Genomic DNA, 24,901 nt, shown 5'->3' with positions numbered 1-24,901 from the left:
TACAGCACAGTGGCAGTGGACCTCACAAATAGAAGAGAAGCTCACTTGTCTGATGGCTCATGTTTTACATACCATAACAGAATGAATGAAAAATAAAGGGCAGAGATTGCTGAAGCTGTTCGCCGTTAAAGCTGCTCGCCAGCTCCATCAGGCAGCACGTTATTGGCCGTCAGAAAAAAGGGGCACTGGAAGATTGACTGCAGTCAGTACATGTAACATGGGCTACAATCTTCAGTCCTAAATAGATTACAAATGCAAGCTTTCGAGGCAGCTAAGGACCCTTCATCACCTTGCCTGATGAAGGGGCCTTAGCTGCCTCGAAAGCTTGCACTTGTAATCTATTTAGTTAGCCAATAAAAGGTGTCATTTCACCCTACTTTCTCCTGTATTAATCTATGGCTAACACGGTACAACACTCTACTGCTATGAATCGTCAGTCCTGTAATTTGACACGGTACATCAACGAGATCAGCGACTGTGCTCGGCAAATCAGAACTGTTCCACGATAATAATGTGACATTGGCTTTAACTGCTGAGTCGCATCAATTATCTTTGGAGCTCAGTAGCAAATACAATACTTTAGTTGACTGTGTTTTTGTTATCATCTTTAGTTCTTTAAATAACCAAAAAAGGGTATTATTGACAGTAGAGGCAGTAAAGAAAACACACATTCCAATTGTTCAAAGTTTAATTAGCACTTTTTCCAAAGAGATACAAGATTTTGAATCAATTAACAATGCAGTTAACATTACTAATCACAAAAAATGAACAGAGAAAGAAAATGAATTTTAAAAAGTCATTTTAAAAAGGTATGCAAATTGTACAAATTGATATATTAATGGCCTGCAGGTTCAGGCAAGACAATACTCCTGAATTAAACATCATGAACAGTGAGTCCTCCCCGCTTTCTGGCAGCATTAATTATAGGCACCGAAACCAAGAAAGAGAGGCACTATGAAGACTAAAGGTGCTGTGAAAGAGAAGCGTTTTCACCCAACATACATGTACATTCACATAATTTTTAAATGTCAAACGGACCGATTTAAAAAATAAAAAAAATTAAAAATTAAATTGCAAACTAAAAAAAAAGCAAGTGTCAGATGATCTACAGATCAATTAAGAAATACACTTTTCAAATATTTACTTTTCATTAGTTAATATACAGAGAACCTGATTCGTTATTTTATTGCCAGATTTTTATTTTCCCACTTATGACAAAGCTTTTGTGTTAACGGTGATGGAAATGGAAATGACTAATTTATTCCTCAAAGTAGGAAAAAAAAAGCAGAGAAAGATCCACTTTAACACGATTCTTCGGTTTAGTTAATTATAAGTCATATGCCGATTTTAACACAATGGAAGAAGAGCAGCAAGAATGTGACCCCAACAAAACCTGGATGGATCTTTATTGGTTGTATTTATTATGGAAATATGACAAGCTTGTAAACTTCTTCCATGTTTGTTATATTTTCATGCACTTGTTCATAATATTTTGGAGAATATTAATTATATTATGTATGTGAACTACAAGCTTAAATATAATGTAACACGAGATGAAAGACAGTGACACCATAAAAGTGAGGGATATGTGAACGTACCATTAGTGATGGTAGAAATGAAAGGAGTTGAACCATGAAATGCATTGCAATGTGTTGTATCTGAGCTACATAAACTTACTCTAAGGCTGCTTCATGACCTGGCATTCCACCCATTCCTGCTTTGTTCTTTACATATAAATACTGTTAGGATGCCCTCCAGCTCGCTCATGACAATGGACGAGTTAAAACATCTTAGGAAATAAATGGACGGATAAACCTGTAACGTGGCTGATTTGTACAAGTCATGTATAGAAATGTCAGTTGAACAGAATATATTTCGTAAATGAGGATGTTCAGAATGGAACAGTTGATTCACTTCAAACAAAACGCCTCAATCAGTATTGAGCATCTCCTGCAGGATGGGAACTTCCTTCATATATAAAAGTTGACTGAAAAATTAAACCTGACTGCCTTTTGATGAGTGATTAAATAGAGTGAAATTGAGCCGTGAACTGTGAGATGATGGAAAAATTCTATGTGACACTCATCATAGGGCAAAACAGAAAGGCCGGTCTTTCTACTAATGCACTTGATTTGAAACATTTTACTGGGAAAATAATTTGGCAAGAAAATTTTTGGCCAGGTTTTGCATGATGGTTACTATAAAAAAAAATTACACAGCCAATACAACAATAAAGATAATACTATTACACACTGCATTCAAGTCAGTATACAGGTTTGTTAGTTAAATTATTACAGCAGTCCTACATAGTACTACAAATAAGACTAACCTTTTAATTTTATAGAATCAGTTAGCTCCTATAACTGAAATGACATAGCAGTCTGTACATTATGGATACCAAACCATGAAACACAAAAATTCAGCAGGACTCACCCTTGTTCTGAGCAACGTAAGCTGTTTTAGTGCAGTAAGGCTTTCTATTATTTTCCAATTTTGGCATCAAACTTATACCATAGCAGCACTGCCTATCGCTTAGTTCCAGTGGTGAAATTGTGATATCGATACTGCAGCTGAAACAAAATGTCAGCCTCTTATTGTGCAATGCATTAGCAGCACACTACATGGTAGTGGGCAGGCATGAAAAGGAAAACAGAGATAAAGGATTCTGAATTTGCAGAAACCAAGCGTCTCTTTATAGTGTGTATCAATGTTAACAACCTTCAAGTTAAAATAAAACAAATAATTCCTATTTCAGTCTAAAAAAAGGCAAACAACTTATGTATGCTTTTATGACAAGCAAAGTGTCCAGACGGCCCTGAGATAAGAGTTATTTCTTTTGAGCACCTGAGCTAAGACACAGCACACAAAATGTTTAGAACTTGTTAACTACATTAAAGCCTTCAAGTACACACCTTTGGTCCCAAAAAGATTAGAATGTTTGTCAGTTTCATTCATCATGGAGAGTTATTCATAACACACATCTTTAATGGTTATCTATTTACAGTATGTATGTACGTACGTACGTACGCACGTATATATTTTTTTTTGTGTGTGTGAGTACATACATGCGATCAGTAGTAATTTATATAACCCAATTAAAGGAAAACAACAATTTCTATTGCAAATAAAGCAAAATCCCTCTCGCAGAAACTGGCTTCTGCGCAAAATCTGTGCTGAATTTATTTTCACAATTTCTTGTTACCTAAGGCCACAACTGGTTAGAAATTGCAGGAAAATAAAGATTTCTAAATAAATGTACTTGAGCATTTTAGGAAAACATAAACTAGACATCCTCACACCTGCACAGTAGAACAGACTATAGAATGCAAATCAAAGTTTGTTCACTTTCAAATATAAAGCCATTTTAGAATGGAACGCAAGTACATAGCAAAATAAAACCACTAAATAGAATTAGAATTTGCCTGCTTGACAAATCTCTCTAAAATATTACTCGATAAATACTTCAGAAACTGAACTAATACTTCATCTTGTTTTGTGTATTTTGACAAACAATTTGAGAAGATGAACGAGAAATCCATCATTAAATTTAACTGCAGCATTGTTTAATAACTGCAGCAGCCACTTGTCTGTGGAGCTCACGAAAAGACATCAACATCACAGACATAAACCATCAAGATTACTCACTTCACGTGTTCATGTACGTCATCTTATTAAATTGCATGTGCGATGTCCTCAGTAACAAACTACTGAAGATGGCGGTCTACCTTTTATTTATGATACAACACAATATGCAAGGAGTTGCATCTTTAAAGGTCACATCAAGCATATGGTGAGTGACACTATGCCCTGAAAAGCACACAAGGAGCGCAGTATAAATGACATCATTCTCGTTCATTTGTGAGTTCGGTACTAGCAGTGCTACGCTTGTGTACGATTATTTGTTTTTCATATGCACTTCTCCAAATGTGGCACAGTAACCCTTAAACTTCTGACATACAATATTTTAGTAGTAACATGCAAATCCAGTAGCTTTTTTATATTTATAATTATATTTGTATTTATAGTTCCTGGTAACTTTGCTTTGCTGATAAAAAGACATCATGGAAATTATTGCTTTGGACAAATTGACAGTTATCCGTAACATCTTAATAGAAAGTACATTCAATATACTTAGTAGTCATATGTGTTATTTTCCTCAAAAATAATCTTGACCTTCTTCCAATTCTCAATTAGGAAGTTACACTGAAAAAATACAGCGAGAGCTAAATGATATTTCAAGTTTGTAACAATGTCATATTGAAACAGACTTGAACAGTATAAAAGTGTAACCAGGCTTAAGCAATTCTCTACTCACTAGCGTAATTAGACATGTCCTCTTTAAACGTTACACAATTCATGCTTCGGTTTGTAAATAATTACGAATACTTGATACGAAAAACAGTCCAAGAAATTTGCAATGGAAAATGAAACATGCGGGCTTCTGTTTAATTACATAATTATTCTTTCCTTGACTTCTGGACATACATCTTCCAGCTTATATCTAATTCAGTGTCGAAAGCACATTTTTTTCCCTATATTTTTGTGATGAGAGGGAATGTTCACATTAAACTTTTTGTAATGCACTCCTTTACTTTATATTACTTTACTTTATTTACTATTTTTGTCCATAATTACCTTTGCATTAAAAGTGGAGTAATTTTTGAAGCAGCTGTTGTAGTAAATTAAAGAATGTCAATGTCATATTGTATTTCCATCTCTATCCAACCTAAAAAAATACAGGCTACAGCAATAGTTTCATCTTATACATTACATTTCTGACACTTCATTTATTTTTGATGAAAAGCATTAGTTTATATGATAAATATTCCATAGATAATCTAAAATGTATGGAAGCCAGCTCCATGCACATCAGTTTAAAGCATGATTAACTAACGTCCACCGCCCAACCTAAATGTCCAAAGTGAAGGCCAGTGTTTGGTCTTCTGTGTTAAACTTGTAATTCCACAACACAACTCTACAGTTCTGTTCAATGGTTAACTGCAACCAGCGAAAGGTACAAGGCTGATCACTAACTCTGCAAAAACATTTTACTATCAAATTGTGAGAGAGGCAATGTGGGTAATCACTGTGCAAAACTGGAATGACTTCTTTCATGGTACCAACAATCACTTATAACACTGATACAGTAGTATAGACAACAGTTCATACATTCTTGGTGTATAACCTATGACAAGCAAGGCAAATTTTACAGACACATCCACCATTGTAACATTGTGCACAGCAGGAGCTCAGATCAAGTGACAAGATCAATCAGTAGGCCATTGGATTTGACAGTAAGAGATCCCAATACCTCAAAACAAAGAGGAACTGTAAACATTAGTGAATTTTAGATGGCCCAACTGCATACCATCTCCAGCAGAAAAAAAACAAACAAACATTACACGGTCTGAGGAGGTTTTCTTACTGATCAAATTGATTATATACTTTGTGTATATAGTATGAAGAATATCCCATAGCTACACGTCAGTGCACAATCTGTGCAGAAGTACAGTAGTTTATCTGGCTCAGGTGTAACCGCTTGTGCCCCGCAACAATACCAACAAAATATATATAAGGGTACATATTACTAATGTTCTTTTGCATTCACATCATTATAATGGTCTAGAGACTTATTTGTCCAACCATGAAGCTGCTTCTAAAAATAATAAATATGTAAAATCTTTGTTACTCTTTCTATCAAAAATGCCCTTAGAGGAAAACAAAAAATCTTTTTTGATATAAAGATATTAAACTGAAATAACAGTACTATGCAGTATAATTCATTTTTGCTTGTTACAGAGAATAAATTGATAGATATAGAGAATTTAGGAAACTGTGATTTTTTTTTTGGCCAAATCCCGTTATTCTGCAGTAACTCCATATTCTGTGTTCTGGGGCCATGCCTAATCCTTACATTATTAATTAACAGATACAGAGTTATTGATTTGAGTATAATAAAACAAGAAAATCTATAAACAGGGCTTCTGATTACTGAAAATGCTACAGCATTGGTACAGTTACTGAGAAGGTCTGTTCAAGAAAATGGCAAACTGGAATACAACACTATTGCAGGAAATTGTAGATCGTTCCCCTCATCCAAAAACAGACGACAAATTACCTAGATTATCAAAACACCTTTATCACCTTTGGCCCACAAGGTGCAAACTGTTGTGTCGTTATCCATGACAAAATTCTGAGTGCAAAAAAATGTTACCCTCATTCAAAACAAAAAGCTAGTCGATGCTTAATCAGCCTTTACTTGGACAGCCTGATTGTGACATGTCCACGAACGGGGTGTAAGGAGGTCCAGATAGGAGGGCTGAAAAATAAGATGGTAAAAAACAATTGAAAAAGCCTGGAGAGATCTGTTTTATTTATATTATTAACCAATAAAAATATTTTAAAAAATCACAAAACGGTAACTGTTTAACATCACAGTGTTCAATTCTCAGGATATCAACAGCCAAGCAGTGGCCGAATGCCTTGTGACAACCTTTTTGTTAAAGTACATATAACCTTTGCATTTTCATTCATCAATCCCATCATTATACCAATAAACACATTAGAATTTGACAGTGCTGGTGAAGTGCTGCTGGATCACAGACTCAAGGGTTTCAGTCTCCGCCTGGTAATTATTCATGTGGGGTCTGCATGGTTTCTCTCTGGGTATTTTAGTTTTATTCCAACATCTCCAAAATGTGCAATATTACTGGAATTTGTAAATTGTCCCAATTGTTGTGTGCAATCATGAGGACTGGCACCCACTATACGGCCAGTTCCTGCTTTGTGCACAAAGACTTAGAACTGGCACTGGCCACTTTGACCCTAAACAAGGTTAGACAAGCTCAAAATCAGGAACATAGCCAAACTGCTAAATGTCATTTTGTATTTTGAACATACAATACCTCATCTTCCTCTTACACATATAAAGTATCTTCACAAAGTATTCACACCCTTTTACTTTTTGCTATGTTGCAGCCTGACAATAAACTCATTTAAACATAATATTTATCACCTCAGTAAACAATACTCAGTATCCCAGAATGGCAAAGTAAAAACAGGACTTGCAAAAATAATCACATTGACATAAGTTTTCAGAACTTTTATTCAATATTTAGTTGAACACCCTTATAGGACACACACTGGACCACCTGGAGTTAGCAGTGAATAACAGAATTAAAACAAAACTGCGTGTCATTATGAACAATGCTGCACATCCTCTCTCTGACACACCAACACTGAGGACTTTAAGAGAACAAATCACTCAGCAGAAGTGTGTCAAGAAACACTACTGGGGGCTCCATTATACCAAGAGCCATATGTCTGCATAATGCCTCACGGGGACTGCCAAGTCAGATGTTTTCTTTCTTTTGAATTTTCTTGCATTAAAGTCATTCCAGTGTGCGTATATGTATTTATTAAAATAGATTCTGTAAATAAAGCCAAAATTTCCCCCAGGAACAAATAAAGTTCTATCTATCTTTGGCAGCGATTATAGCTGGGTGTCTTCTTGGGTTTGACGCGACAAGCTTTGCAAACCGGGGATTTGGGATTTCCTGCCATTCTTGTTTGCAGACCCTTTAAAGCTCTGTCAGGACGGATTGAGACGGTCAGTTGACTGCTTTTTTTCAGAACTCTCCAGAGATGTTTAATGGAGTTCAAGGCAGAGCACTAGCCTGGACACTCTTAGACATTCCCAGAGCTGATGCTATGCCACTTCTGTGCTTGGGATCATCATCCTGTTGGATGGTAAACTGTCAGCCCAGTCAAAGGTCCAGGACACACTAGAGTAGGTTTTCATTAAGGATATCCCTGTATTTTACTCCATTCAGATTTATCTTAACCTTGCCTAGTTTCCCAGTCCCTGTTGTTTTAAAACAGCCCCACAGCATGATGCTGCCACCAACATGCTTCACGGCTGGAATGGTACTGAACAGTTTATGAGCAGTGCCCGATTTCCTCTAGAAGTGATGCTTAGAATGCAGACCAAACAGTTCAGTCTTGGTTTCATCAGACCAGGGAATCGGTTTCTCATCGTTTGCGAGTCCTTTTTAATATACTCAAAGTGGGCCTTCATGCGTCTTCTGGCTACTCTGCCTTAAAGCCCAAATTAATGGAATGTTGCAGTGGTGGTTGTCCTTCTTGGAGTTTCTTCCATCTCCAACAGTTTCTCTGAAGCTTATCCAGAGCGACCATCAGTTGGTCTTTGCTGTAATACACATCTACTGCGGGACCTCCTAGAGACAGCTGTGTGCTTTTCCTAATCATATTCAATCAATCAAATTCACCACTGGTAGACTCCAAACAAAGTGTAGAAACATCTGAATTAAGATCGATAGAATCGAATCCGCTTGAGTCAGATTTTAAGTCATAGTAAAGGGTCTGAATACTTGTGGTTTTTTTTTTTGTTTTTTTTTTCATTTTAAATCCACTTGCAAAAATATCTAAAATCCTGTTTTAACCCGTCATTCAGGGATGATGAGTGTTGTTTAATAAGGGATTAAAAAAAAAAAAACTGAAATTATTCCAGCAGAAGGATGCAATATAACAAAATGTGAAAAAGTAAAGGGGTGTGAATACTTTCTGAAGGCACATTAAGTGCTTTTTACTAAAATGTTCTTCACTTAAAAATGTAAATGTGAAGCACATCTGAATAAAGTGGTCATACATCACAGTATAAATAACAATTGCTCTCTTTCTCTCACTATCATTTGCACAGTAAAACAATGATTTAATATATAACAGGATATTTTTTACTCTGCCTTGTGTGATGCTGTATCACATTGCATGTGATCTAAACGACAGGCAGATATATCAACCCCAATCCAAAAATCATAAATGCCCACAAACATTACAAATTTTCTTCCATTTTGCATTGTTTACTGGATCAAATATGGCTTCTGCCGAGTTCAGTTCACTGTGACTGGTGGTGATTTTACTTCTCACTTATTCTTTGCATTTTATGAAAATTAATTTTAATAAATTGAATTCTCAAGAGTAATTTTTTTAATGGATGGGCAATTACTTTAATAAATATGGAGGCGTACTTGGTCATGAATAACAGCACCTCATTTGACTGAGCATGATGGGTGTCTAAGTGAACCCTGTTATGAGGCAGCATCCTAATCAAAGCTCAGTCCTTTCTTGCCAGCCTCTACCCTTCATGACCCTAATGTTTGCCTAAAGCGACTGCTTAGACATCTCTAACGACTTTGACGCATTTATCATATTATTTTCAAAGTCCAAGTGATAAAAAAAACAAACAATTTTTGCTTCCCTTTTGCAGAATATTAACATAATACCAGAACAGAAAATATACTTACATTCTGAAGTGGACAATAATGATGGGCATACCATTCCTGAGAGTACAAACACAGCAAGACACCCTGACCCAGAAACAAGGATGTCCACATGATCACATTCCAAATGGGACCTTTTCTCCGGTCATGAAGAATAAAGTTAAAGAGCACTGAAAGTGTAAAACAAAGTGGATCTTAGCAGAAATGTTTGAATAGAAGGTCCAAGTGTATTTTCTACTCAAAGAATAGATCTTCATGTTTCCCCGCACTTTCAAATTTTTCTATCATTTTCACTCTTTATAATAATTAAAAATGCTCTTTGCCGAAAACTAAAAACTAAATCACAAACCAAAATGTCTCCTACATGTTCATCCTTTTTGCTTCTAATGTAAAAAATGAACTTCTACGCCATTGTTGAAGTAGTTCTAGATGGTAACATTTCCACTTAACATCTATGATACTTTAGGATATGATCATCTAATTTTCAAATAGTGAGTGTTCCAGAATTCATATTATATGAAAGAATGGATTTTAAGATCAATGAAGTGTAATGCACCACAACATTATAGGTTCATTACAATTTCAACACAGATTATGGGCAAATGATAAAGGTGTCTTTTGATTACATAAAATAGAAAATAATCTTTCAAAGCAATAATCATAAAAAATTATTTGATAAAAATGATAAATATTATGCCATAATACTGCAGTGAGAATAAACCTGCTGTCTAATTGACTGATAAAACAAGTATCAAAAAAAAACCTTTCATTTACCAGTAGGCAACTGAACATTCAGAAAAAAGATGGAATTATATCAAAAATGACATGTTTTTTGAAATCCAAATCCAGATGTAAAGATAGTCATTTATTTATTTACAAAATTAGGCATGATGTTAATTCCCATAGTTGTAGAAATATTACTTATAAATAGGAGTGCATTAGACTGATTCACTAAATGCCACTATTCTTCAAAAATCTGTTTGCAGACTGGTTATAATTCGTATGCTTTAGTAATCACTGGATTTACTGGTTTTCGTTTTCATATGTTTGTAAATTCCTAACAAAACCAATTTTTTTCACAATACAACTGAAACTCACAGCCTGCTTATTTCCCTGTAAATCAAAAATTCTCCAATTGAGTGCTAGGGGCCAATTATAGATGTTTTTGTTATGATCAGTTTTATAATCAGCAAGCAATTTCACCTTTAAAGACCTCCATTACACTACACAACTTTTATAGTGATATTCAGTCATAGCCTTCATTTATACAATCTCAGAAAGTCGTGGACAGTGGTGCCATACCTGTGAGCACCAGGCATATAGTATGACAGCTCTATTGCTGTGAACTTGCACCACAAGACTTCTCAGTTAAGTAGAGTTGTACTGTGATGAACTGGCAATGGTCAGTCACGAATCCACAAAGTCTGACTCAGAAGTGGGCTCCTCACTCCTTGTGTAGGCCGCACAGAGAACGCTTCTGAAGAATGCAAGCAAGCAGAGAGAGAGAGACAGAGAGAGAGAGAGAGAGAGAGAGAGAGAGCTCAGCTCACTTCACCAGGACACACTCCACTCACTGTGCTCAGAAGCAGTCTCTGAGCAGATGACCGAATGACTTCTCCTTTACCATAAACTGCTTCTGAGTCAAGCATCACTGCTTTGTGGCTGACCACTGAAAGTTACCACAGTGCAAATCTATACACACAGATGGTTTGATTTTGTCTAAACTTATAATGGTATTTCCTGCATACGCAACAACTAGTGAGTGCTCAATCAGAATCCCAAAGTATAATGCCTGTAAATAAAGAGGAACCAAATCAAATCTAAAAGAAGAAGAACGATAGTGACCTCAAGAAATCAAAGAAAAAGGGTATACTGAACCATGCAAATAGAGGAGAGACCTCTCGAATTAATATGCATGTCTCATTTTTGTCCTGATGTTTGACGTGCCCTCCATCTCGAAGGTGTGCAGTGTAATACTAGCCTGTTGGATCACAGCTGGTCTTTCTTTTTGCTTTGTGTTGTTCTGCCTTATGAAAAGTGCAATAGTCGGATATTTTGACTTGTGCAAAAAACAGAATTATTTTTTATTACTCACTTATTGTTTTATTACTTATTTATTGATAGTTTGAGCAGTTTGCTCTCTTAATTGTAGCCTAATAAGGATGATTATTATGATAGGAGCAAGAGCAAATGACACTGAATGCTTCAGTTGTCAGAGCCACTAGTGTAGCCATTATCAAAACAACAATTTAAATTACCACAACATCTGAAAAAGCAAAATGAAAAACATTACGAAAAAATAAAAATCACTAAATTATCTCCACATAAATTGCTTGCTGCATTATAACAAACATTTGGCAAAACCAGTTTTGTCATTTCTAGATTGTTACCTACACATAGGATCCAGGTGGTATCTGCAAGCTTAATTAAGGTAGGAATCTAATTAAAGGTAGAAGTTAGTTGGGATGAAAATCTGCAACTACATAAACCCTCTGAACTGAACAAAACAATCACCGCAATAAGTGATTATAACTGTCTGAGAGGCAGAGTTTAGTCATTAGGAGGATGAACTTAGATGCTGCCTTCCGCTGAGCGAAGTACAGTACTGTGGGTAGCAGGAAGAAAGAAAAAGCATGGTTGTTTCCACCGTCTGTTTAAGCATTTGCACTTCACAAAGTCAGAGCGTTCCTTAGAAATAGTGTGCGTCAAACAAAGCAACGCAAGTTCGGTTTGTTTTTTGTTCATATTATAATAGTTACACTTGTAATTTCATTACCACTGTAAAACGTTTCTCAATAGTGCCTTTAGTTATAAAGGTGCCACCTAGTGGCCAACTTCAGTATTTCAACTTTAAGATTAATATTTGTGTATGATTTGCAACATGATTTTCCTTTATGTGTAATTTGAGAACTAAGAACAGATCTACTTTATTTTTATTGTAGACCACACACACTTCATATGTACATCTATATCTGCAAATTAAAGTTTGGATTTGAAATCTACCTTCCAAGTGTTTTAATGGACACTCTACTGCGAATGCCAAATATTCCTGCACAACCAGAAAAAGTAGTCCTTTACTTGTTTCTCTATTTCAATAACTCATTGTTGTTAAAGTGTAACAGTGCAGACAAAACCATTCATCTTCCTTTAAACGTTTCTTGTTCAACAAGAACACAGGCATTACCAGTATGACAAGTTTTAATCACATACTCACACACAGTAAGAAACACTTGCAAGACGTAAAAAAAATGTGTGATTATTAATCACTGTACAAAATAAAGATCTTGCAAGTAAATAAATGAGATTAAACTTACTTCCAAAACACATGAACAGGCAGAATAGGACTGGATAAAAAAATCCAAAGCAAATGGCGAGGGCATATTCATGAACAACAGCGGACACGGTGAAGACAGAGAGCATGGCAGCTGCACGGAATCGTTTTCCAAATATCTTATCACATATTGAAGAAGAGATGCATAAAAAACACAAACAAAAACAACACAATTATTTAATCAATATAGAACAAAACTATTGTCATAAAAATTATATTAATATATTTAGAAGATTAAAAAAAATTAACCTAAAGTGAAGAATTAGGTAGTCTGTAAGCAATTGTGCAAAATTTCCTGAATAGCATTTTTATACAACCAAACACTAAGGTGACATGAAGCCAGACTTTGGAAAAGTTACCTTAAGTGTTGTATATACAAACTGCATTTTCTTTCTGAATACCCTCGTCCATTACTAAGCATTATGGTACTCTTTCAAAACTCCATGTTTCCTTGTCCTCAGGGTATTATGGCTTTATACTCTAACCAAAGCTCTGTAATCCTTTATCACTGAATGAGCCTCTACTGGAGACAGAATACTAAATGAATTTTAACAGTTGTAAAAATCAAACCTAACAAAATTTTTTTACTTTGTGGATTATTTATTTATGAATTTCTCTTTTACTATTTATGTTGCTTTCATGTAAATGCTTTTGTTTTATGCTTCTAGGTATGAGTTCTATAAATAAGTAATTAATATAACAAGAAAAAAGGTGAATTTCAAATATATTTTTTAAATAACAAAGAATTAATTATTTTGTGGATGATAAAAATTAAGATCCTATCATTGATTGCAAAATTAGTGAAAACAAGTGAATACAGTCATCGTCCTGCATTACACAGAAGGCATATTATGCAAAAAATAATCCGAAACATCCGCAGGATTCAGTTCGGTGGTATTTCTGTAATTACCACATCTCCTCATCTAGAGATAAAAGCAAAAAAATCATTTCAACTTTCCGATTTTCCAGTAAGAAAAAATATTCCCTGTTGTCATAAGTGTAAGCATTTGAAGCTTCCAAACAAAAACACTAGTATCACTTCGAAAACAAAAAGCAGATACGCCTCTAGGCGGGAATCTTCTACATTATGGAAAACCAAAGACTAGTCAAATTGTTGTGTGTTAGACAAGAGACAGGAATCAATTCTAATAGTGAAGGAAATGTACAATGCAAAAGAGTGAATTTAGGAGACTTGCATGTCAATAGCATCTTGTATAACATTAAACAACACAACTTCCCCTAACTGTTAAAAAATATATTAAAATGTCTTATATACAGCAAATTTAGAAAGTATTTATACACCTTAACTTTCTACACAATTTATTGTGTTGGAAACTTAATTTTAAATTGATACATTTACCATTTTGCCCATCAATCTACACTGAATAACCCATTAAGACATAGTAAAAAAATGTAGCATTCCATTAATCAATTCTGTTAAGCCTTCGAGGATCATGGGTAGTGACAGTTTAACAAGACAGAAGCCAAAGCCAGCCTTTGATGGGACACGAGTCTTTTGCAGTGCAGTCTGGAGTATGCATATTATCAACTACAATCTGTACATTATAATTTATTTAATTTTATTTTAGATTGCTTAATTAAAATAATGCATTCCAACTCTACAAATGTGCAAGCCACCACTTTGGATGTAGCCGAGATATCACATAGACAGATATTTCATATGTCACAGCATAATAATAATAATTTAAGCATAACTGAGGCATATTCCAGACTTGCATAAGTTTCTGCCATATGGCAGCTAAGAAAAATGAATTAATGAATGAATATTTACATAATAAAATCAGCACATTAGCTATTATGTAGTTGATTAAAGAGAAAATTCATACTTCATATTTCATCAAGCTGCATTTTGTAAATTTATTTTTCCTTTCAACCTATATTAGCAAGGGTTTAAAGTAACACTTATTTATACGTAGATGGGATACATCTGCCTATTCAGCTACATGTCTATTTTTCCTCCTCATTCACTTGCTGTAGCTAGTTAGCTTTCCCACATTCTCTAATTTATGGTGTAAAATTATCCTGCATTACATTAACTATAATTTTAAATTTAAGTCACTGCAATTCAAACAGCCGTGTATATATATATATATTTTTTTTTTTTTGTGCACGGTGGTAGTTGTAGTACTGCTGCCTCGCAGTAAGAAGATGTGGGTTTGTATCCCAGGTGCTCCATATGTGAATTTTTCATGTTCTCCCAGTGTCTCCGTGGGTTTTTTCGGGACGCTCCAGTTACTTCCCACTGTGCAAAGACATGCATGTTAGGAGAACTAGGAATGCTAAATTAGTACTAGTGCGGGTTTAGTGTGTGGGTAGGTGGGTGTGTTGCCAGTGTGTGTGTTTGCCCTGCGTTGGCCTGGCACACTGTCCAGGGTTTGCTAGCTGGGATAGGCTCCTGCACCCCATTCCCCTAGGACCCAGATCTGGATTATGCAAGTTAGAAAATTACATTTTTAATATATATATATATTTTTTTTTAAATTATGATCCATTTGCCTTGACAAGGGTCATTATTTAAGCAAAGTACATTTGCTTTATTGAACATTAACCCATTGAGTAGGGAACGTGGATAGGCACAGTTGAGTTGTAGCTGTTGTTTAGGTGCAGTTTATAAGATTTTTCCTGGTAATTTATTTTCCTCCCACACCCTGATGATAAGCATATCATGTTAATTTATGACTCTGTGCATTCCTGGAACAAGCATGGGACTGAATGTACCCTGTGATAGACTAGCATCCCACCCAGGGTGGACTCAAGAAATTCAAATGGCACACTCTTACCCAAAGAAAATCTCGGTAAGCATAGTAATATAGCCAGTCATGGACAACAACATTCCAGGTCCGATAGTAGTTGGCAAATGAGGTTGAATTCCACCAGTCCTAAAAAGTCAGAGGGTTTAAAAAAATCAGAACAGTAATCAATGAGAATAAAATAGGTTAACACCACTATAGAAATCTTGTTATTAAAGGCCAACAAATCTGTAGGAAAGACTAACAATACATTTAAAAAAACATTCAGTATCTGCAGGTCTGCAACTGACATTCTTTCCCCCATATTAAAACCTCATCATCCAGAAAAGACTGAACTGTAAAATGTGTGTACATACGGTAAATATGCACATAGGCCTACAACTTAAAAATTACTTTGCTGGTCTCACTTGCTTTCCTACCTTAACACTCTGCATTACCCTGCAACATAAAAAGGAACATTTATCATCTTGGTACCAAATTACACTTCCGATTTCCATCCATTTATCAACGAGAGTCTGTGTAAACATGGCCATAAATATAACGTCTGTGCTCTTGTGTTATGCAGAATTAGTGTGATTGTTTATTGATACTAAGAATCTGTTTCTACATTACTTGGGGCATATTACGTTCATACAATGCACAAATTATATTCAAAATATATAGACACTGTAACAGTTAAGAACTTTGTGAATAGCCAATTCATTAAGCTATGATGCTTAGTTTACCACTTTGTGGCTGAGCTTGGAAGCAAGATGATTTATGCTTGAAGCTAGATGGAACTAATCTGTAATGGATGTGGCACAGCCCTGCTACAATATTAATATAAACTAGGGGATTCCGCACCCTGCTCGCCCACCCCTGAGTTTGGTTTACTGGATATATAATTTAAAGAGATTGTTATTTTCATGGGAATTGTTACATTTGCATTATTTTCACTTTTACTTTAAAACTTTTGTAAAAGCAATACTTGTCCTTTATTTCCGGCCCGAGGTGTGGTTAAATCTCTTTCTCGCAGGACATATTACGCTGCTCATGTTGTAAAGGGGGGTGGATGAACGCACGCTAAGGAGATGCAGTCGGATCAGCTGCTGTCTTTCTGCTGCTGGTGAGCTGCCTGTTCTGTTCGTCGCGCTGTGCGTCAATCATTTAAAAGCCTGTATAGCAGCTGTCTTTTTGCCACTTCGCATCTCTGCCGCTCACGTTGTGGGGTGGGGTGAATTGCTGAATGCATGCTAACAAGTTATCAGATTATCTGCTGGCTTGCTGATGCTGCTGCTGTTGGCGAGCTGCGTCTCCTGCTTGTCGTTTGTCGTTGTTTTAAGAGCTGGGAGCACATGAAGTGTGTCTGCCAAAAGCATTCCAACAATTGCTAGGTTAGATGTTCGTGAACTTGTTTTAAATGTTGTCTCACTGCCTTGTCTCGGGGGACTTCAAATTGTCTTCTGAGAAGATCACATCTCATCTCCCTAGTCTCCCTCCCAAGATTTATTTTTATAATAGAGAGATGATTTTCATATGCATTTTCAGGAGTACAAAAAGCAGCTCGAATGTTCAGATGGTGTTGGGCACATGCAGAATTTTCTAATACTGGATCACAATTAGATTAATGGCTCTACTAAATATGTCACATGGGACTGAATTATATTTCCAAAATTGTGCAGTGTTACAAGCCTACTCTCAGAGAAGTGTATTATATGAAGAATGCATTAAATTCTAAAATAGACTAGTATACCTACAGTATATGCATGAGCCAAGAGTGAAGGACGAAAAGTCACTGCTTGCTAAAAACACAACACATACACTCACAATAGAGGCTATGGACAAGTACAGGCACAGCATGTAAATTAAAAAAAAAACACCCTTCATTATTGCCATGTTAAAACAATTTACATTACAATGCAATTTAGATTTGTAACTACAGGTATATCTGTCTGTACTTGTGAAAGGCATAATTATGTACTGGGAAAACTGGATGTCCCACAGCTTATATAAAATACTCTAGCAGGAGACTAATTTCAGCCTACTGCTTTCAGCAACAAGAGCTAGTTAACCTTATAAAGACAACTGCACCGAAATATTTTCCTGATGACATGAATCTTGCAGCATCCTTTAAAGCTATGAGAGTGACTGTGAAGTAAGGAGTGTCAATTAAATAAAATATAAGGAATATTCTTACCTTATAAAACATTCTGTCTGCAAATCGCAGCATCTCTGCAAATGCATTTAACCAGCAGTGAAGGAATGCGAAAAACGCCAGAAACAAAATCAGAACACCTGCAGAAATTATACCAGTAAGAAATGTTAGCATCAGATTTAAAATACATGTAAACTTTGTTATCACTTCTCAGGCATAACCATAGGCACCCTTGAAAACTCAAAAACTTTTTAATAATGTAATTAACCTATTTGACATATTTGCTACATTAAATCGGCCACTCTGAGTGGCACAGTGGTTACTGCTGCAGTCTAATGAAAAATGCAGATCACACATACACACCAACACACGCTCCCTCACTGGATGATTAGCCAATGTTGCCATACTGTACATCATCATCATCATCATTTTCACTCCACCTGTCCTAATAAAGGTCACAGTAGCAATAAGTTGAACAGATCTGAAAAGGCCACCCTATTCTCAGTAACATCTTCTAACACTTTCTAGGGAGATGTTGGGAGCTTCCAGTCAGCCGGCAGGTACTGGGCCTGTGCCTTCTCCCAATTAACCTTGCCTTGTACACCTTCCTCATCCTATCATGATGATTTTAAAAGACAAGCATATTATTGGGGAGAAATTGTGAAGGGTAAGCAAGGACAAAAAAAAAAATCAACTTGAACTGTGGTGAGCAGAGAGTTGGCAGCTCCAGATGCTATGGCACCATGTCACACTTATGATGTTCTTTACTAATAAACTAGCAAGGGCAAAATCAATCAAAATATAATGAAAATATGCAAAATTAAGTGAAAACAAAGTGTCAGTACTAGTGTTCATAACTTAATCAACATAGAGTTGGGTCACTGCATAATCATCTTCATTACAACTGTAAATGTTTAAATGCACTACTCTATAAAATCACTTCTGTAATTGCTTTATAAATGTTCAAGGCCATTTCCTAGGATCCTCATGCTTTATCATCTCTATTTATAAAATCCAATGTCTGTAGGCCTGTCTGCTTTTCACAAGAGAACTACTGAACGGATTTAGATCGGATTTTTTCTATAATTTGCTTGAACATTCCGGTTGATTTTGCAACCTCTCTCATTGTGCTAAATATAGTTCGCTTGCATTAACGAATTATTTACACGAATCCAAAAGAGACGCAGTGGACAGAGGGGAGGGGTGCGGGGCCCTCCTCACTCACGCGCCAGCCTTGGGGCATGTAACTTACATCTGCTTAGCTACCGTACAAGAGAACTGCTTAACGGATTTAGATTGGGCTTTTTTCTAGAATTTGCTTGAACATTCCAGTTGATTTTGCGACCTCTCTCATTGTGCCAAGTATCATAGTTCGCTTGCTGGAGTGATATATTCACACTAATCCGAGACAGAGGCTGCAGGCCGAGGGGAGAGGGAAGAGTGACGTCAGGAGTAGGGAGCTGGGCAGGGCTTCTACGTGGGCAAAGCTGCAGGGGACGACTAGTTATGCGATATTCCTAAAAATGAAAAAGAAGAACTACCTGCTCTTTTTGTTGCATTGATAGATAGAAAACAAACTGAACTTCAATTTCCAAGACTAAGCTAATGAACTGTAGACCACAAGGATATCAGTTCATTCCTCAACATTGACCGTGACCAGTTTATTTAACCTGCCAATGACTAAGTCAAACAAATGAGGCTCATGGAATTACTCAGTAGCCAACATGATGCAGATATTCATTCTTTGTCCTAAATGTCATTTTTCACTGAGGTTTGGTGATGGGATCAAGTTCAGATTCAGATTCTATGATGTTCAAAACATTAAGAAAAGTGGATTTTAACATGGTCCCTCTAGGTGTGTGTGTGTAAAATCAGAATTGATTTTCATGTCTTAAAATTACAGTTTATGTTAGAAACTTGTGTCTTTCTGTGTTCCTGTAGGACTACAACCTAGCAAAGACACAAAACTTTAGAACAAGCAGTTTCCATGATGTTCACACTGAACATAGAGACCTATAACAATAATGATAAAATCTTTTTCCAAAAAGTTGCACCATATATCTCTTTTGTACAGGTTGCAGACTATTTATTTTGGTCCAGTACTTCTCTCCACATCTTTCAAAAACCTTTTGACTTACGTTCAACAACAACTGCTGTACAAACTGTTTAACTTTTTTTTTTTTAATTTATTTTAAGTTTATTGGAATCCATACAAAGCAATCAAGTTTTTACAAAAAGAAAAAAATGGAGTTAAGAACAGATCGATCCCCACCCCTGAGAGAGAGAGCAAGCCAAACGGCGTAAAATTTAAGGCTAGTAAACATACCTAAATTAATAAATTCTCTGTGCTTTATGACCTTATTTTAAAATATTACTGATTAGATCCTGCCATGTTTTGAAAAAAGTCTGTACGGATCCTCTAACTGAGTATTTGATTTTTTCCAATTTCAAATAGTATAACACATCAGTTTCCCACTGACTTAAAAGAGGAGAGTTTGGGTTCTTCCAGTTTATCAGAATAAGTCTGCGTGCCAAAAGTGTAGTGAATGCCATCACAATTTGTTTGTCCTTCTCCACTTTAAAACCATCTGGAAGAACCCCAAACACAGCTGTTAATGGGTTAGGAGGGATTGTGAGTCCAAGACTGTCTGAGAGGTAATTAAAAATTTTTTGTCCAGAATGATGTCAATTTAGTGCAGACTCAGAACATGTGACCTAGTGAGGCTGGGGCTTGGTTTCAACGTTCGCAGGTTGGATTCATGCCCTGGAAACATTTTGGAGAGTTTTAGTCAAGACAGATGTGCGCGATATATAAATTTTGAGTTGTGTAATTGTATGCGTTGCACATATGAAGCTCAAGTGAATTCTCTGCTTTGCTATTTTCCACTCTGATATATTAATTGAGAGATGTTTTTCCCAGTGTTTACCTTAATTGAAAATTTTTGCAGTTTGCTCCGTTTAGTCATGGGGTCAGGCCTACCGAGTTGCAAAATTCTGCACGAATAGATTTTGAGATACATAAATTATTGAAATATACATATGCACACACACGATTCTCACACACTCAAAAGTTATTTATAAATGACAAAAGCTGACAACTCGTTTGCCCTACCAGGGCATATGCTGAATGATGAAGAGGAAGAAATGAACTTGTAAACATACACCACATTAAAATCAGTCACCCCTGTAGTAGTTGCTCTATCTATGCAGATTGTTCATGTCATTTAACCCAATGCAGTGTTTCTGAACCTTTGAGGTGTTGTGACACACTTTTTCCCCATGTAACCTTTTTTTTTGTCTTGGTGATTCAAGTGTGATTATCAGAGCTTCCCTCTGGGCGATTCAAGTGCAATCGTCAAAGCAGTGTGGGTGGGCCCCACTTGGTAATTCAAGCACGTTTGTCAGAGTGGTGGTGGTTAATCATCCTTTGGTGATTCAGCTGCAATTACTGGAGCAGCGATTTGCCATGACCCACTGCCATTACAAACAAAACAAACTCGTGACCTACCAACTGGAAACAGAGTAATAGTCTGTCCCAATGTGCTTACTTTTAAATTAAATATTATTTACATTGTTTAAATTGATTCAATTTTATGTTTATTTTAATATACATTTAACTGTGCACATAATAAATATTATATAAGTTAACGTACTGGATTGTATATTACACATTGCATTCTGTTGTATCGTAAAAATCTTCTGTTGACTAATTTCTTACAGTATCACTAAAGTGATGGAAGCACCGTATGAGTCATTCTATACCAATTGTTTTTAGCTTTAATTGCTACAATGAAGTCATCCATCCATCTCTCCGTTATCCATTCCGCTATATCCTAACTACAGGGTCACGGGGATCTGCTGGAGCCAATCCCAGCCAACACAGGGAACAAGACAGGAAACAAACCCCGGGTAGAGCGCCAGCCCACCGCAGACAATGAGGTCAAGTTTGGATAAATACAATATGAACTGCCATAAAACATTATGCTTAATTTATATGACACTGTACTAGATACTGTATAGAGGGAAAAGGCAAAATGCAAATGTAAAACAATTTTCCAATAAAATACATACATAAAAATGTATGAAGATGAGGCCATACAAGAAAATGAACTTAGTAGTGTTTAAAATCAAGGTCTGTTAAGGAGTGTTCTTACCTGGGAGAATAGAATTAAACACACAGAGCACCGTCACCTTTAGGTTAAAAGGCTGAAGACTTATGTTTCTGAACTGAGGAATGCATAACCGCATAAATACATAGTACACATAGAACAGGCAGCCCAAAACCTGAAAAAATAAAATATGTATTTCTATTGCAAATAGGATAACCACCAAAAAAAAAAAAAGAAACAACAATGTGAACATTAAACATAAGAAAAAGCATTTATATTATATTTCTCCAGCTAACAAAACTGAAACAATACAATTTGCTTTAACCCTGCAGGAAATACCTCTTAACACAGAGTGTTGTTGAACGCTTAGCACTTTGCTATACAATCCCAATGAAATGTGGATAATCCAGCATCTTTCAAGAAAACTCAAGGACAATTTAGATCTAACTAATAATTAAACTTGGAATGTAGCCGTCCTACAGTTTGAAAATGGTTAGAAGGCATCAGTGCTGTGATAACCCTGTCAGCCATATGCTGATAACATATAGGGCAGGGGTACTCAGTTGCAGTCCAAGAAGTCTGCAGTGGATGCTGTTTTTTCGCTTTACCCAGTTTTTTTAATTATAACCGGTTTACTCACTATTAAAGCAAAATTCAGTTCCGGGCTTGGTTTTAGTAAACTTGTTTGTTACAATTCAGGGCCCTTAATTGCCTATTGTAGTTATAAACTGTTGCATTTAAGCTTTAATTGTTGCCTTTTTTTAGCTTACCATCAGTTAATAATGTGGTGCAAATGACAAAAGAACCAGCAGCTCTCCAGCTAACGTGCTTCCCTTTAAACCTGTGTACATGCATCATGAAGCAACTGTGTTAATACGATGTTTTGAAATAGGGAGAGAAGGGACAGGCCAGTCCTCCCTGCGTGGAGTTTGCATGTTCTCCCCGTGTCTGCGTGGGTTTCCTCCGGGCGCTCCGGTTTCCTCCCACAGTCCAAAGACATGCCGGTTAGGTGGATTGGCGATTCTAAAAATTGGCCCTAGTGTGTGATTGGTGTGTGGGTGTGTTTGTGCATGTCCTGCGGTGCGTTGGCACCCTGCCCAGGATTGGTTCCTGCCTTGTGCCCTGTGTTGGCTGGGATTGGCTCCAGCAGACCCCCTGTGACCCTGTGTTCGGATTCAGCGGGTTGGACAATGGATGGATGGGACAGACCACTAAACTTATGGATAAAAGTTTCAAAAAACAAAAAAAAATATATGCAATTTTTGTCTTAGAAGAATGAAAGCCCTAACAGACCATATAATAAAATGCCAAGTATCTGTTAGGCCTGGTTTCTAATTAAGAAACTGATTGGAAGGAAAGCCTGCAGCCACCAGGACCATAAATGAGTACCCCCAATACAGAGTCCCATATCAATACTATGGTGATTAGTGTATGGCAACTCACACATACTTGATCACTAATCTTCGTCTAAATTCAAACTTACGTGTGTCAGAGACAAAGAAAAAGATGGGAAGAAGGCAGCTTTAAAGTAAAACAATATGAAATGAAGAATGCAAGGTTCTGGTACAATTGCCTCTTCCTCTTGATCATTTGTTTAGGAAAATTTTCCTAAAACATGCACTGCAATTCTATAAAAAATAATTGGCACACCAGAGAACTGAAATTGTATTCCTTCTACAAGATTAAATTTTCATATTCTGGTCAGATTAGGGAGATTACATAAATAAATCACTGCACACTGATTAATGACACTTTATCCATATATACATACAAAATCTTTTAGAATGTGGATTGAAAGCCAACTATAAGAATTTACATTCCTTTCATTGGTTTAAGTTAATTAACAACCGATAATAATTCACCTTTGACTTTATTCTAGAGAAGTGTCAATTCCTTCTATTAGTTCAGAAATATATAAGGATTAGCACCGTTTCTTGAAAAATTGCTGACGTTCATGCATACTGCTTTATATGCCAGTGCCTGCATTATGTTTATAATATTTAGAGTGTTATTTCTTGTCAATACAGTGTCTTACTGGTTATTCCTGATAGTTTCTGGAGTGCAATTTTTATCCTATCTTGCGTGAAGTTTGAAGTTTGTATTATTAACTTTGGTATCCCGACTGCAGGTTATGGTTGGTTGGAGTTGTAAAATGGCCTAATGTAAATGTATACAGGTGTTTACTGTATGCCCTGCCATAATTATGAAAGAAAAATGTTTAATTCATTGCAGGGCTTGTAGGCTTTACTTTTTTGTTTAAAAGCCAACTAAAGCCAGGTTAAGAGAAGTTAAAATATGTATGCTGTGCTTTATGGGTATGTTAAAAGGAAGTGGTTGGTCAGATGTCTGCTAGGAATAGACTACACATTAGGGCAAGGCTAGGTTATGCTGTACATAATTAACTTCCTGAATCTGCTGGAAATTTTAGGGAAATGAGTAGTGTCTCTGCTGCTAAAGATTTTAGAGAGTCTCTTTCAATTCTTTTTTATAAATTACATCATCTAAACATCTATGCTGTGGTGGGCTGATGCCCTGCCCGGGGATTGTTTCCTGCCTTGCGCCCTGTGTTAGCTGGGATTGGCTCCAGCAGACCCCCGTGACCCTGTAGTTAGGATATAGCAGGTTGGATAATAGATGGATAAACATCTATAAACAGAAAGTAGCTTGGATCAACTAGTCAGAAACGTCTGTTGAACGGTTATGGCTCCTTGATGGCTTTCTCCAATAAAGCTGTTATACCAATTAATTACATAGTGGCTCCAGTTCTTTAAGAAAGGTCAATTGCCTCCAAACGAACTATTGGCCAGCACAGAGATGACCCTGATCAGCACTCAACAGTGCCAGAAGAGTCATTTTACCCAAAACCCCCGGAATGAATAAATTAATTATTAATGAGAAACAAACAACAAGAAAGATGTGTAAAATCCATGATGAGCACACAAATCTTGCACAAAGGGATTAAAAATGTTTAAGAACATACCTGTAAAAATTTTGTACCAACATAACCCCATCTGATCACTGGATTTCTGCAATTAAAAATTAAAGTAAAATATGAATTGAATAATGAGGACACTTGCTTTTTTCAGTCAGTAGTTTACTGTAAAATACCTGCTTCTTTCATCTTACTTTCTTGCTGTTAAATGCCGATACTGACTAAGCCCCCCTCCCCTAACTCTTGTAACAGTCTCTAGTTACTTCTGGAGAATTCTTAATTTTTTTTCTAGACCAGCAAAGAGGAGTAACCTTTCAGAGTACCC

General features: G+C 36.2%; 1 protein-coding gene across 2 annotated transcripts in view; it reads right to left on the bottom strand.

Annotated features, from left to right (window-relative positions):
* Positions 1 to 670: 670 nt before the first annotated feature.
* soat1 (sterol O-acyltransferase 1) overlaps positions 671 to 24,901 on the bottom strand; it is a 59,727-nt gene continuing 35,496 nt past the window's right edge. For both annotated transcript variants that reach the window (XM_039767790.1, XM_039767791.1), the window contains exons 10-16: positions 24,625 to 24,670; positions 21,690 to 21,819; positions 17,578 to 17,675; positions 15,432 to 15,530; positions 12,614 to 12,749; positions 9,324 to 9,469; positions 671 to 6,319 (exon numbers count right to left, since the gene is read on the bottom strand). In XM_039767790.1, coding sequence (XP_039623724.1) covers positions 6,245 to 6,319; positions 9,324 to 9,469; positions 12,614 to 12,749; positions 15,432 to 15,530; positions 17,578 to 17,675; positions 21,690 to 21,819; positions 24,625 to 24,670 — 730 coding nt within the window. In that variant the 3' untranslated portion in view covers positions 671 to 6,244. The remainder of the gene's footprint in view (positions 6,320 to 9,323; positions 9,470 to 12,613; positions 12,750 to 15,431; positions 15,531 to 17,577; positions 17,676 to 21,689; positions 21,820 to 24,624; positions 24,671 to 24,901) is intronic.

This window comes from Polypterus senegalus, chromosome 10, assembly GCF_016835505.1.
Source record: "Polypterus senegalus isolate Bchr_013 chromosome 10, ASM1683550v1, whole genome shotgun sequence".
In the NCBI taxonomy this organism is placed as follows: Eukaryota; Metazoa; Chordata; class Cladistia; order Polypteriformes; family Polypteridae; genus Polypterus; species Polypterus senegalus.
The sequence above is the reverse complement of the archived record's forward strand: the minus strand, read 5'-3'. Positions and strand labels throughout refer to the sequence as shown.